At 40.6% G+C, this 15,168-nt stretch overlaps 1 protein-coding gene and 1 non-coding gene across 2 annotated transcripts in view; both read left to right on the forward strand.

Annotated features, from left to right (window-relative positions):
- NSF (N-ethylmaleimide sensitive factor, vesicle fusing ATPase) overlaps positions 1 to 15,168 on the forward strand; it is a 178,494-nt gene that overhangs the window by 52,820 nt on the left and 110,506 nt on the right. Inside the window, exons 5-8 of the mRNA XM_062216514.1 lie at positions 1,368 to 1,534; positions 4,309 to 4,416; positions 4,842 to 4,917; positions 7,468 to 7,623. Coding sequence (XP_062072498.1) covers positions 1,368 to 1,534; positions 4,309 to 4,416; positions 4,842 to 4,917; positions 7,468 to 7,623 — 507 coding nt within the window. The remainder of the gene's footprint in view (positions 1 to 1,367; positions 1,535 to 4,308; positions 4,417 to 4,841; positions 4,918 to 7,467; positions 7,624 to 15,168) is intronic.
- On the forward strand, positions 14,889 to 14,994 carry LOC133747365 (U6 spliceosomal RNA). The gene has a single exon (XR_009864321.1). It is a non-coding gene; the product is annotated as a U6 spliceosomal RNA (small nuclear RNA).

A 15,168-nucleotide genomic window follows, 5' to 3' on the forward strand; every position in this document is an offset into this window, starting at 1 on the left:
TATAATTTCATTCTAGAATGTCAGAATTTCAACAGCTCTTATGCTGTTTAATTGTTTATATAGTTTGTGTAACTGTCACAACCAACATTAACAGATTAGAAAATGGACATGGCTGACCCATGATGGGAGCATCTCCAGCAGTGCAGTAAGCGCCCACAGGCTACAGGCGTCTGTTCAGCCATGGGAAGCTGGGAGGGTAAAAGCTGCTGCTCAGTGTTCTAGATTTAGCTTGGTGAGGGTTGCGTAAGAGAACGTAAGGGGCCACTGGCAAACTTCAGGACAGAGGTCTTCAGGAAGCACAAGGGGGAGTAAAGTGTCCTCATGTGCGCAGTCAGCCTACTGAAGGACAGCAGTGGGCTCAGGTGGACTGACTGAGGTCACATTGCCCTCTCTGGGAAACCCAAATGCTGAAACCCTCTTAAGCTTTTCTGGGTAGCCCACTATACTCTTCCCTCATACCGTATATTGCAGTGTTACATTTTTTGCTTTAAAAATTTGTTCTTACGGGGCAGCATCGTGGCACAGTAGGGCCTGCGACCCCAGCGTCCCATCAGTGCTGGTTCTAGTCCTGGCTGTTCTACCTCCAGTTCAGCTCCCTGCTAGTGTATGTGTGTGCATGTATGTGTGTGTATGTGTATGAGAGAGAGAGAGAGAGAGATTGAGCTTACATTCCCTGGTTACCTCCCCAAATGGCTGCATTGGCTTGATTTGGGCCAGGCTGAAGCCAAGAGCCTAAAACTCCATCTGGGTCTCCCACATGAGTGACAGGGGCCCAAGTACTTGGGCCATCTTCTGCTGCCTTCCCAAGCACATTAGCAGGGAACTTTATCCATAGCAGAGTAGCTGGGACTTGAATCAGCTTTATGATGTGCCTAACCACAACACTGGCCCCAACATTGTTTCTTAAAGCTGATTTTGCACTGTGACCTACTTTCTAAGGGCCAAAGACTCCACCCATCTCTAACCTTACTCTTTCTTGTGTCAAACCAAAATGCTGTTTGGAAGCAGCGTGCTATCCCAGCTCCACTGGAGCTGCCCATACTGTCATGTTGTCCTCTAAACGAGAAGAAGATGGAGAGGCCGTGTGAGGAGGGTATGGCACTGCCTCCAGAAGACTGACGTGGGGCTGAGAGAGGCAGGGCCGAGTGCTGTCTGGTATTCTCCAGTCCCTCAGCTGACGACAGGACCTCTGGTGGTGCTGGTGTTTGTTAATCTCTGCCTGTGCTCCCCTCCAGTGAAGGCCGCGTGAAACTCCCTTTTGGTCAAGGTCTGCTGTGATTCATTGAGGTGGACCTTGTAGTTACTAGAAATACAGCAACTGTTGAGTGTCCCTGTGACTTTAAGAGGTGCTTCTTTTTTTCTCCTAGTCTCCCTGTATACGTTTGACAAAGCCAAGCAATGTATTGGCACAATGACCATCGAGATCGATTTCCTGCAGAAAAAGAACATTGACTCCAACCCTTATGACACGGACAAGATGGCAGCTGAATTCATTCAGCAGTTCAACAACCAGGCCTTCTCCGTGGGACAACAGGTGGTACTAAGTCTGATTCATAGCTTTTACTTTTTAGAATTTCTAATCTCTTTAGAGGAGCTTTGTTTTTTTTTTTCCCCTTCAAATACATTACTAGGTATTTTTGGTATGTACGTTTGTTTTATTCTTACTGTAGGCACTGTAATTATTCACAATATTACAATTATTCTATGTCTAGCCTATGCAACAATTATAATCATAAGATAATACCTTCAAGAGGAGCTTTGTTTATGAACAGGTGTATCCAAAACGAGTGGTGAAAAGTGAGGGGGATGTATTCACCGAACCTTTGGAGTCTTATCCAGAGGCATTCTACAGTAGCTTTTGGATTAAAATGTCTTGTAATTATAGCAGCTTTTCCCTCTACACCTTTAATACTGCAGACACATACGTCCAAAATTTGTTTCTTTTTATTGTTAGACATTCATTTTTGGCTCTGGGATGTCTTTCTTTTTCATTAATATATTTCTGTAGAAAAACAGTTCTTAACTATTTTTGGTTATTGACTTATTTGAGAATCTTGAGAAAATTATGAAAATGTATTTTCAAGTTTTTATGAAACTTCCAAAGCTTAGACTTTCTTTCTTTGAAAACATTTGCTGAGGTTGCCTCATTTTTACGTTTCAATTAATGTCATAAATAATTAACATCAATAACCTAGGAAGAAATATCTTTAAAGTTTCACTTAATGTGTGAATTCATAAATAATCATTGTTCTTTTGACCTTACCATCACATTTGTCTCCTTGTTTTGACTTTCTGAGTCGTCCCTGACTGCTCAGCCCAGAGCTTCCTAGCAGTGGTTTTCAGAGTGTGGTCCGAGACTGGGGGTCCCTGAGACCTTTTCAGGGGCTCTGCAAAGTCACAGCTGTTTTCAAAATGTTAGGAAGACGTCAATTGTCTTCCCACGTTTGTCTTGCCAGTGTGCTGTGGCGTTTTGCAGAGACTGCCAGAGCTTCCGTGAAGCCAGACGTTGAAGAGGTGTGACAGCACCACACTCCCCACTCCTGTTCTGCTGTAGAAAATAGGGCTTTTAAAAATTAAAAATATATTTGTATGTTAACATGTATTGGATTTCTTATTATTTATAAATGAATAAACTTAGAAGTTTTTTGTTCTCATCTCTAATATGGTGAATATCAATAGATCCAATACATACAAAGGCTGTTAGCAGTCCTCATACTATATAAGGAGTGTAACCGGATCCTGAGATCAAAATGCCTGCGTTCTGATCTCTCAGACCTTACCTGACTGCTCTTGTAAGAATGAGAGCAGTGGTAGGAGGCAAAGGCTACTGGAGTCAAAGGAGGGTTATTTTTTTTCTCCTTTCTCTTTAAAATGAAATGGCATGAATCAGGAAGAAGAAAATTCTAAGCATCTGTCAAACTTTATAATACCAAGCTTTTAACATGGAAACTGAATTACTGATAAACAGGAAAAGGATATAATGCATTTCTCAAAGGAGTGCTATATTTGAAATGAACCTCAGAAATTGTCTTGTCCAACTTTTTTGTTTACAAAAGGAATTTTATGTTCAGAGAAGATGGAGATGTGCCTGTAGTTACACAGTCAGGACGTAGCTAAAAATTACGTATCTAATAGTACCTCAAGTGTTCCAACCGTTCTTCTAGGTGCTGTGGATCAGGAGTGAACAGAATCCACACAATCACTGCCTCCTTAGCACTTGCTTTCTAGTTGGGGAAGACACAGAATAAGAAAGAAGTGCCAACTGCTGTTAAGCACCTTGGTGCAAACAAACCAGGGCGCTGCCTGGGGGCCTCTGCAGGCGGTTTGCAGTGCGAGGTCCCAGAGTGCTCCCAGGATGATGCTCTGCTGATCATTTGTTCACTGCCCATCCTTGGCTCTGGGGGCTGTGCTCTATTCCTCCTGGATTCGTGGGTTTTTGGCTGACAGCTGTCCTCAGGTTGCCTACCTGAGCTTCATTGTTTTGACCTTTGCCTTTAGCTCTAGTATCTTAACAGAAAGTGATTCGGAGAATGTTTAATAGAAAATGCTTTTGCATCGGTAATAATTTAAAACACAACAGCATGTGAATGTCAATAAATTCATGAAAGAAACATCTCCGTAATACAGAGGAGAAATAAGTATCTGACCCGGAATCAGTGTTCTTAGCATTTATGCCCATTTGCAGTAGATCATAGTGGCAGGGTTGTTACTAATGATAACCTGGCTTGTGGCATGTATGAGGAGTTTTTGTAAAGTTCATGGAAAATGTGTATTATGAAAAGAAATTATGCTTGAATTTGTTTTTTTTTTTGCATTAAAATAAGCATCATTTAATTCCACTTTTCACAAACTTTTTGAAATAACCTTATAATTGGTGAATGAGTGAGCATTCAAAAGCTCTCTGTGTACTCGTGTGGCAAGCATTTTGTACTGGTTATAGAAGAGCCTGTATTTTAGAGTTAGACCAGGGTTGCAGCCTGGTCCTGTCATTGCCTGTGACTGGTCTGCATTGCTCAGTCTCTGGATCTTACCTTCCTCACTAGTAACACGAGCAATAATTTCTGTCTCCAAGAGTGCTTGTGAGGTGAATGGTGTGACCACATCCAATGTCAGGTGCATGGCAGGTAATGAAGGTGAGTTCTCACTCCTCTCGTTGACTTTGTGAGTTGTGTGCTTGGAGAGCAGATGTGAGAGGGGGTACACAGGAGGAACCTGTTTTTCTGCATCTGGAAAACACTGGTATTGATTTTAGAATCAAGCCACTGTATCATGAAATAATTGTTTTTCCCTTACCTCTTTTCCTCACAGCTTGTGTTTAGCTTTAATGAAAAGCTTTTTGGTTTGCTGGTGAAGGATATTGAAGCCATGGATCCTAGCATCCTGAAGGGAGAGCCTGCAACAGGGAAAAGACAGAAGGTCTGCATATTTCTAATATACCTTATTAGATAATCTTTATTATTTAATAGTATGGGTTAATATAGTTTTCCTAACTATTCTCTTACTCATTGATTTTTTTCATAATATATACTCTTAAAATAGTAGGCAGAAGAAATTACTTTCATAGTCAGTACTGTTAGCAAAATACAGCTTGAAGTATTACTTATTTTCAAACCAATAGTAATTCAAATTTGCATGTGTACTTGTTATTCTAGTTGGATGCAGAAGAAAGGCATCATTGCAAAGATAGAGGCACTTAGGAATTGTAGCAGGTTGTTTTCAGAAAAGCAAATGTGACTCAGATAATAGAAAATTTGCATAAAAAGCCCCATTTCCCCTTCCTTTTGGCTTTGAGGTATTGGGAAGTGTGCTGTTAGGCTGCTCATTGTTGTCTTTCTGCACAGATCGAAGTGGGACTGGTTGTTGGAAACAGCCAAGTTGCATTTGAAAAAGCAGAAAACTCATCACTGAATCTTATTGGTAAGCTTCACAGTTTTTGAACATTTTTGAATGAAGCAGGACTGTCTTTGTTATTGTATGTGACTCAACTACAGTGGTTTGCAGGTAAGGAGAGGTCTTTATAGAATCATAGGTGTCTTGAATTTGTTAACTGTGCTGATGAAAAAAATTAAAACCTTCCTCTGGATCAGCATTGTCCAATAGAAATAGAATGCGAACCACATATGTACTTCTTTTTTTTTCTTACCACATATGCACTTCTTAATTTTGTAGGAGCCACAGTAAAAATAAGTAAAAAGAAGCAATGAAATCAATTTTTAAATCAATTTTTTAATTTCTCATTTTGAAATAATTTTAGGCTTATATAAGATTTGTAAAAATAGCTCAGAGAATCCCTGTTTTACTCTTCATAAATACTCAGTTAAGACGTCAATCTGATATAATCCTAGTACAATGATCAAAACTAAGAAATTAACTTGGTTTCATGGCTGCTCACCAAAGTACAGACTTTATTTGGATTTCATTGGTTTCTTGTTATATCCTTTTCCTGTTCCATGGTTTCATTCATGATGGGATCACTTTGCATTTGTTATGTCTTGGTCTTCTCCAGTCTGTCAGTCCTCAGAATTTCATTATTTTATATGACCTTGAGAATTGGCCATTTTTTAGAATGTTCCTCACTTGGTTCTATGTTAAATGAGATAATATCACTTCTGTAATTAAATGATGAATGGACAGGTCAAGTCTTTCCACCAGATTCATAGTTCAGTCCTACTCATGTAGTTTAGTTCTGCTTTTCTTATATTAAAGCAATGCAGCTTTGTCTCTAAAATCAGTCACCAGAACAGCAGTTGCATTAGCTAGGTGGTAATCCTTCCTTCTGCCTGACTTGATCCTGTTGGCATCTGTCCCAGTAGAAAGTAGAGGGTTTCCTTGACAGCACACCATCCTGCCTAGGACAACTTAACATTCTCCGATTGCGTGGCCTTTCTTGATCCCTAAATTGACATTCCCCTTACTATTTTTCTTAATTGTAAAATAAAACATTCCATAAAATGTGAATAGGCACTCAATTAAAAACAAGTTACCATCTAAAATTTGGTTTTATTTTCATACTGTTTTATAATTTGCTTAGCATATATCAGGCATCTTAAAAATACCTTACAATGATTTTTCATGCTACACAGACATGCTATTTTTATGGATATAGGATATATCATATCATAATATATTATTTTTAATGATTTATTTATTTATTTGAAAGGCAAAGAGTTACAGAGAGGCAGAGGCAGAAAAAGAGAGAGAAAAGTCTTCCATCCGCTAGTTCACTCCCCAAATGACCACAATGGCTGGAGCTAGGCCAATCCAAAGACAGGAGCCAGGAGCTTCTTCCAGGTCTCCCACGCAGGTGCAGGAGCCCAAGGACTTAGGCCAGTTTCTACTGCTTTTGCAGGCCATAGCAGAGAGCTGAATCGGAAGTGGAGTGGCTGAGTCTTGAACTGGCACTGCAGGTGGTGGCTTTACCAGCTACGCCACAGCGCCAGCCCCCATAATCTATTATTGATCCAGTATGCCTATGAAGTGATTTTTTAGTATTTTTTTATTGTGCACTTTGTGTTAAGATGTCTTAAGGGAACTGCATAACTTTAATACAAATAATCTATGCATTTCCGTGAAAAATAGTTATGTGGTAATTGGCATGCAGTAAATTTGGCCACAAGAGAGCAGTAGAGTACAAGAAAAGTGTTTTTTTGATAGCTTCCTAAAGGGTATCTTAAGTCCACGAAACTCTAATCATAACTTTACCATTTAGGATAAACTCTTGTTAATGTGATGTTTTCCTCCGTAGTTTAATAAAAACTGCATTTTACCTTTTGTGGTGTTGTTATAGAAGAGTGTACTGTGGTACTTTGTTCTTTGTGTCTGAGACTTGTACTTATCTTGAGTTCCTGTAGGTGGCACTCTGATTCTTAGGTTAGATCATTTTTTCCTTGCAAATGAATTTGTAAACATGAATTTTGTAATCAGTAAAGTCCTTAGAATAATTTTAGACTTTTGTGTGCAAGTGAAGAAAAATAAAAAAGACATAAGATCAGTCATTCAGTGCATCATCTCAGGCCGAGGGATTATATACCCAATTATAAGCTTAATCAAGATAAATATGCTTGTTTTTAAATACGTGTGCTTTAGGAATCTTGAGAGACTGCTGGATTTCACTTGCATTTTGGCAACTAACTAATGTTGTTTTAATTAAATAGGTATATAGTGTTTCTTCTGATTAGCCAAGTTAGTGTGGTTAAATTAAAGGTTACTGAGACCAAGCTCCATGGATTGATTACAAATAGACCACAGCAGAGCTGGTCATTTTGAAAATGTGTTGTGTCCATAAACGGGCCCACAGTCAACAACACAATAAACTCATCCCTGATAGAAAACCAGCTCAAAGTATGTTCATCTCCGTGTAAGGGGAGCGTCTCTTTATTCATTAGGATGCCTGGGGAGTTCTGTCTGTCTGCCTACCCTTACTGATGACGTTTTTGTTTCACATTTGATTGTGTTTGTTTGACACAGGCAAGGCTAAAACCAAGGAAAATCGCCAATCCATCATCAATCCTGACTGGAACTTTGAAAAAATGGGAATCGGAGGTTTGGACAAGGAATTTTCAGATATCTTTCGACGAGCATTTGCTTCTCGAGTATTTCCCCCCGAGATTGTGGAGCAGATGGGTGAGTTTCAGAAGGAAACACTGATAAAATCTTGTACTACTAAAAATTGTATTAATGTGATGAGAATTCCTTTTCAGTAGGTTGGAAATTATTTTTCAGACCTGCCAAAGTATTTTTCTATTTTAACTTCTTAAAAAAAAAAAAAACATAAAAAAGATGTTCGCTGAAAAACTTTCACAACATTAGGACTTTTTTTAGGGAATCACAGAAATGATATTTGTGGTTGCTCATTTTTATTTATATTAGAGTATGTTACTATTGAGCATGTTTAGAGAGAGGCACTGTGGGTCAGACTTGTGCTGCCGAGTCAGGGCTGTGTGTCGGCTTGTAGGCGCTGTTGTGAGAGCGACTGCTGCTGCTGTGGATTGTGTTCCTGCGTTGCCCGATTAGTGCCTCCTCATACCTACTAAATGCATGTCTGGCACATTCTTATATTAGATAAGTTTGATCCAAAAAGACAAATGCAGAATATGTGTAGTGGTTTGCATATTTCAAACAAAGAAATGCTGTATTCATTTATCACTTTCTTCTTGAAGGCTTATTTAATTTATCTGTGTGAAGTGACTTTATTTGCCCACTGGAAATGCTGTCATGTCTGTTTTCATATCCATATCATACATTGGATTGGAATGTGAGCAACAGAATATCTGAGAAAGGAATTTATAACATAACAGCTTCTGGCAGACTATTAGCGTAAAAACAGAATCTAAAAAAAATGGAAGGAATAAGAAAATATGACTCCTCTCACTCCCATCATTCTTTATCTTTAAATTGCTACTGGGAGATAAAAGTATATTAATCATGGTGGGGTAAGAAATGCTTTCTAGGCACTAAGTGCCTGGATTGTATTAGCCTCCTATTGTTGGTAGCTTTTCTGCCTGGTCGCTCACTGATAAATTACAGGCACGGCACACACCTGTTCACTGGGTAAAGGTCGAGTTTGGAATTGGATTAAGAGAAAATGACAGAGACCCTCATCACCTGAGTTTTATACACCTTGAAATGGCAATAATGTACTTTTTATCTGAAAGATACAAAGGCCAAGTCCATAAAAAACAGACTTCTAATTTGGAAAACAGTAAGAAATGTGGGTGCTCACTATCTCTGTAATGTGTCTTTGAGACACGGTAATTCCATAAGATTTCATGGAAGTACAGGTTAAGGATGGTTTGGGTAAAAGCAGAGATAACAGGATGATTGCAGTGTTCAGAGTTATTCTCCTGGTTTCAGAACTGAGACTTGATGTGGAAAGAGTCTGATGATTCTGTTTCTTTGAATGTTTATCCTGTCTAGCCAACAAGTAGAAAACCACTGCTTCTGTAGTCAGCGCTACTTTTTAATTAGATTATAAACAGTTTCCCACTCTTGGGGAGCTATTGGGGAGTCTGTGGAGATGTTGGTTTCCTGTTTGTGCATTATCCAGACCCTGACACCCTCTTTCTCCAGGTGGGGGGTAGCTAATGCGTGGAGGAGTCAAACTCCTATCAGTCACCTGGGGCTGACTCAGTCTCTGATACTCACATTTATTTGGTTGAATTATAGGAGTAGCTTTTTGTAGTTGTTCAGGTGCATTTTGACTAAGAGCTGTGGGCTTGAATTTTATGGGTGCTTCTTTTATAATACTTTTTTAAAAGTCACACTTTTTTAGTTTGGCTTTTCTTTTCTTTCTTTCTTTCTTTTTTTTTTTTTTTTGCCATCAAAAAGCATGTGTCGTCAATTTAATTAAAAGACAGCTAGTGTAGAGCTACCTTGGCTTTGAGATGGATTGAAAAACATTCTGAATGAAACCTCTGAGTGTCTAAAAACATGCAGTTGTGTTTTTAATGGTTGATTGGGAAATAAGTTGCTACTTTTGTACAGACTATAAATAAAATTATATTATATAAGTCTTTGTTATGCAAACCCTGTGTTCCTTTACTTTGCCTGATGGGAACAGAATTGGCTACTTTTTTCCTCATTCTTTGTTAACTAAATAGACAAATTTGTAGAGTTTTGGGATTCAGTTGAATTAGGTGTAACTGGTTAATTCAAAATTTAAAAAGATTAGAAAACAGTGACTTAGGTTATGGAGCTTTTTAATTTTCTTTTAAGCAGAGAATTTTCCCTTTTGGCTTGAGACCAAATTATGTCTTCACCATAGAGTCTGGAGTTAAGTCTAGTTTGTAAGCAGGAATCCTCCTAAGTGGATTTGTTTGCCTATATATCAATTATTCAAATTTGCAGAGTGATAAATTAAGGATTGTGTTTATGAGGCTGATAGTTAATGCTTCTAGGTAATTAGTTCTTGCTTTTTCTTATAAAACTTCATGTTGCCTTTTCAGAATTAAAAGTACGGTTGTGGCACATCCAAAATGTTGCCAGTGAGCGAGGAGGACTGAATGAGCTGGGTTGTCATGGCGTTGCCTCTTTTAGTTTCCCTCCTGAATTACTCTCAAGTACATAAGCACACCTTCCTGGTTTTGTTACATTTTTATAGAATTAAAATCAAGGAAATCCTTAAAGGGGATAGAATTCAAATAAAGCTCTATAGGCAAAGGAATGAAGGCCAAGTGTAGAAAATGAAAATGATTACCTAGGGAGAATATCAATTTGTATTTTTGTTTTTGTTGTTTGAAGCCATGTTAACTATTTACTTCTTCCTCGCCTGTGACACTTCGACCCCTCAAGCCCTACTGAGGCAGCCCTCTAGGAGGTGTGCAAAAGCATTGCCAAAGAAAACGAGACCAGTCCTTTGCATGTACTGAGTGCAAACACACACGCAGTTAGGATGTCCTGCAGCCCCTCCCATCACAGACGTTTAGCAAGGGATGTCTTTACTTTGTGGAATAATAGAAGCAGGGCTGTTTGAGTCTCAGGGTAGCAATGTGAGCATCCCAGGCAGGCGTCTGGAGGTGGAGATGAGTCAGTCCAGCAGCTGATTGCTGTCCATGCTGAGTGTGTACTTCTGTCCGGATGTGAGCCACACTTACTCCCCTGCACACAGTTTTGTGGAGAGCGCTCAGGATAAATAAATGATTGATCACCTCAGTTCTCGTTGTAGCTCTTTTGTTGACAATGATAGAGTTTCTGCAGTGAAACTTCGTTTTCAGCATCCCTGGCAGTGATCTCCGAATCATAAATGTCAAAGCAAAAACCCAAATTCTTTTCCAGAACAGTGGAATAATTGTTAAAGAGTTAATTAGAGATTCTTAGTGTAGTCCTGGGAATAGGGTCAGGTTTTCCCAAGGCAGGAGGCTTTGGCAGAAGAGGTAGAAGGGGAAGGGGGTAGAGAGTGAGGGCCCTGGCCCCTCTCTTTCCAGGCTCTGTGGGCTGTGGATGTCCAGGCCACCTAGCGGGCAGGAAAGCCCCTTGTTGTGGTCTTGTGCCCCGGTCTTTGAAACTGACACTGTGTTGGTCTTGGTTCCCTCTCCTCTGTGCCTCCCTCTCTAAGCCCATTTCAATCTGTATTTTTAAAGTTTCTTTTGAAATTCAAGAGGAAAGCAACTCTTCTCTGATATCATAAGTGAAACTGCAGCTCCTCTATGAAGTGGAGCTGCTGAGAAGATAAGGAGCCTTTCAGTCGCACGCAGACATCTTTCACATGCTAAGAACAGGGCAAATAAAACAGAGTGGAAGAAAGGGCAGTAGGGTTTTGTGCATGCCATATTTGGGAGAGAGGGAGTTCTTGCTAAGATTAACATAAACACTGACACTCTTAAAATGCATTTTCACACCCCCACTCACGAGGGGAGATTGCAATTTAAATGGGGGTTAAGACATCTAGCCGAACTCCAGGGCTCTGTAAAAGGAACCCTAAGGCTAAAGAGCTTATCTGAAATTTGAAAAAAAATGAAGCTTTCTGACATTCATCTTTTTCCTTGTATTAGTCATAACTTGCTTTTCAGCTATATGTTAGGTTTTGAATGCCAAGCTGACATCTGTTCAAGTCTGCCGTAATTTATTAGCAGAGGAAAAGCAAGCATTGCTCACTAGTATGAGATGCAAACTCCCTTCTGATTTTTCACCAAGTGCTTGTAGATAATACCTGGATACGGGGAAAGTGATAATGTACTAATTCAAACTTCACATTGGGAAAGGTATAAAGTTTTTATTTGTTTTGGCTTTTTTTTTTTTATTAGAAGAAAAAATGGATTATTACCATGTGATTTCCACAGTCTCTAGAGCAGAATTTAAAAAACGTATAAAAATACCATAGGTAACTGTAGAAATTGAAATATTATTTACCTTGTATGAATTTTTCCATTGGTTTATTGGCTTTAATTGAAGTTAAATTTATGTTTGAATACAAATAATGTAGTTAGGCCTAGATGTCAAAGCTAAGCTTTATGTAAATTCAGCTGGCATTTTTTTCTTAATGACTTTAAGAAGCAAATCTTTTAGAGGGACAGTGCTGTCAATAGAGTCCCCAGTGGGTTAGGTTTTCTAGAAGCTGCAGTTGGTTTACTACAAAGTTGAAGTCTGAGTGTTAACCTGAGTGCCCACCAATACGGAGATGACAGAATAAACTGTGGCACACCCTCATTGTGGAACACAGAGGACCAAATCTTAAAATGATAGCTCCGGACAGAACAGATATGCTTGTGTTGATACAAATGTATAAAACCGAAAGTGAATGCATTGCACAAGTTTCTAGGAGCATACATAAAACTGAAAATACATGGTTACTTCTGTGATAGCAAGTTGGGGAGAGGGAAAGTTTGTTTCACTGTTACACACCCATGTCTGAGTGGGCATTTCTAATGTATAACTTAAAAAGCAAACCAACAAGAGAGTAGTATGGGGCCGTTTCTCCCTGGGGACAGTTCCACCGTCAGCACAGAAAGGGAGCAGGAGGCAGGTTTGTTCAGATTCCTCTGTGAAGTCTTCTGTGGAGAAGAGTGCAGAGATGAGGGCCTGGATTCTGAGCTCTTCGTGGCTGGCCCTTAGGATGGGCAGGAGTGCCTTCCTATTCTGCTTAAAAGAGAACAACAGTTTCTGGGTAAGTAACAATCTACTTCCTCCCCGTACTTTCTGCGGTATAGTAATAAGCAGAAGTCCTTTGTCTTCCCTCAAAACCTGGGAACATTTGCATCCAGGCCTTGCAGCAGCTGAAGCAGCATTGGAGAGGAGAGTGGGAAATGGTGACTTGGACGTGTGTCTGGTATCTGAGGAACTACACACATTTTGTAACAGTCTTCACCACTCATGCTATTGAGAAATAGTTGCTTATGACTTTTTTTTTTTTTTTAAAGAGTTACAGGGAAAGACAGAGGAGTCTTCCATCCACTGGTTCACTCTCCAGACGACCTCAGCTGTCAGTGCTGGGCCAGGCTGACGCCAGGAGTTTCATCTGGGTCTCCTGTGTGGGTGGCAGGGGCCCAGCACTTGGGCCATCTTGTGCTGCTTTTCCTAGACCATTAGGGAACTGAATTGCAAGTGGAGCAGCCGGGGTGCAGACTAACACCCACATGGGGATGCCAGCATCCGCTGCTGGCCCCGCCACTATGCAGGCTCCCGCTTGTGCCTGCTAATGTGCAGTGGCTGGTGTTTTCTCCTACTTTACTTTCACGCTCAGATTGGTAAGGATAATGATGAAAAGTTCATTCTTACCTAGTTCCAGACACCATTCTAAGTGCTTTACTTCACTTACTGCCTTGTATTTTTTTTTTTTTAAGATTTATTTATTTATTTGAAAGACAGAGAGGCAGAGAGAGAGAGGTCTTCCATCTGCTGGTTCACTGCCCGGATGGCCAGAGCTGTGCTGATCCAAAGCCAGGAACTTCTGGGTCTCCCACGTGGGTGCAGGGGCCCAAGGACTTGGGCCATCTTCCACTGCTTTCCCAGGCCACAGCAGAGAGCTGGATCAGAAGTGGAGCAGCCAGGACTCAAACTGGCATCAACTCCTCATGTCTCATGAAATCAGGACAACTTGAATGTACCAGATTACTAGAAAAAGTGATTTATTTACAATGCACAGGACAGCCAGTCCCTGTGCCAAATAATTATCTGGCCCAAAATGTCAATGGTGTCATGGCTAAAAAAAAACCCTTGGTTAGATTAAAGGCTACCTCAGAGGCCATCTCAGAGGTCTCTGTGGATTTTCAGGAGAGGACAGGATAATGGTTAAGGTCAAGGATTCTGAGGGCAGACTGCCAGGGTTCAGATCTAAATCTAACACTAACTATGGCTTTCATATAAAGTACTTACCCTTTGTGAGAGTTAGTTTCCCACCCCATAAAATGAGGACAGTATACTCTCTACCTCATAAGGTCACTGTGAGGATTGAGTAAATTAAAATACAAAACACGGGGCCAGTGCTATGGCATAATGGATAAAGCCACTGCCTGCAGTGCCAGCATCCCATATAGGTACCGGTTCAAGTCCTGGCTGCTCCATTTCTGATCCAACTCTCTGCTATGGCCTGGGAAAGCAGTAGAAGATGGCCCATGTGCTTGGGCCCCTGCACCCGCCTGGCTCCTGGCTCCCGGCTTCAGATCGGCCCAGCTCCGGCCGTTGTGGTCCGTTGGGGAGTGAACCAGCAGATGGAAAACCTTTCTCCTCTCTTTGGGTAACTCTGACTTTCAAATAAATAAATAAACTTAAAAAAAAAAATAAGTTGTGTTGTTGAAATCTGTGAATCAAGAGATGAGGACTGGGGCCAGTGTTTTGGCACAGTGGGTAAAGCTGCCATCACAGTGCTGGCATCCCATATGGGCGCTGGTTCATGTCCCAGCTGCTCCACTTCTGATCCAGCTCCCTGCTAATGGCCTGGGAAAAGCAGCAGAAGATGGCCCAAGTTCTTGGATCCTCCTACCCACATGGGAGACCTGGAAGAAGCTTCTGACTTATAGTTCCTGGCTTTGGATTGGCCCAGGCCCAGCTATTATGGCCATGTGGGGAGTAAACCTGTGGATGGAAGACCTCTGTCTCTCCCTCTCTCTCTCTCTCTGTAACTCTGACTTTCAAATAAATAATTTTTTTGGAGCCTTTTTGGTAAGTGTTGTCCCTGTTAGATCTTCATAGACAAACTCAGGTGCTTCTCCTATGCTTCCTCCACACCAACTGTGCACTTAGAATCTAGTGGCGTTTTCATGTATTACAATTGGTCATTTTACTCCTGAGGCTGGGTAGGACCTGCTCTGTGCTTTACAGGGTGTTTAGCAGCATCTTATCCACTTTTCCCCTGGATGGGAAAATTACACAGCTTTGACAGCCACTGCTTAAAGGCCTTCCAAAGCACAACCATAATGTCCTTTTTTTTTTTTTTTTAAAGATTTATGTATTTAGTGCTCGTTTTGGTAGCACATATACTAAAATTGGAACGATACAGAGAAGATTAGCATGGCCTCTGCACAAGATGACACGCAAATTTGTGAAGCGTTAAAAAAAAAAAATTTAAAATTTATTTGGAAGGCAGAGTTACAGAGAAGCAGAGAGAGAGAGAGAGAGACAAGTCTTCTATCCACTGGATCACTCCCCCAAATGGCTGCAATGGCCAGAGCTGAGCCGATTCAAAGCCAAGAACTTCTTCCAGGTCTCCCAAGGACTTGGGCTATTTTCTGCTGT

Source organism: Lepus europaeus, chromosome 18, assembly GCF_033115175.1.
Source record: "Lepus europaeus isolate LE1 chromosome 18, mLepTim1.pri, whole genome shotgun sequence".
In the NCBI taxonomy this organism is placed as follows: Eukaryota; Metazoa; Chordata; class Mammalia; order Lagomorpha; family Leporidae; genus Lepus; species Lepus europaeus.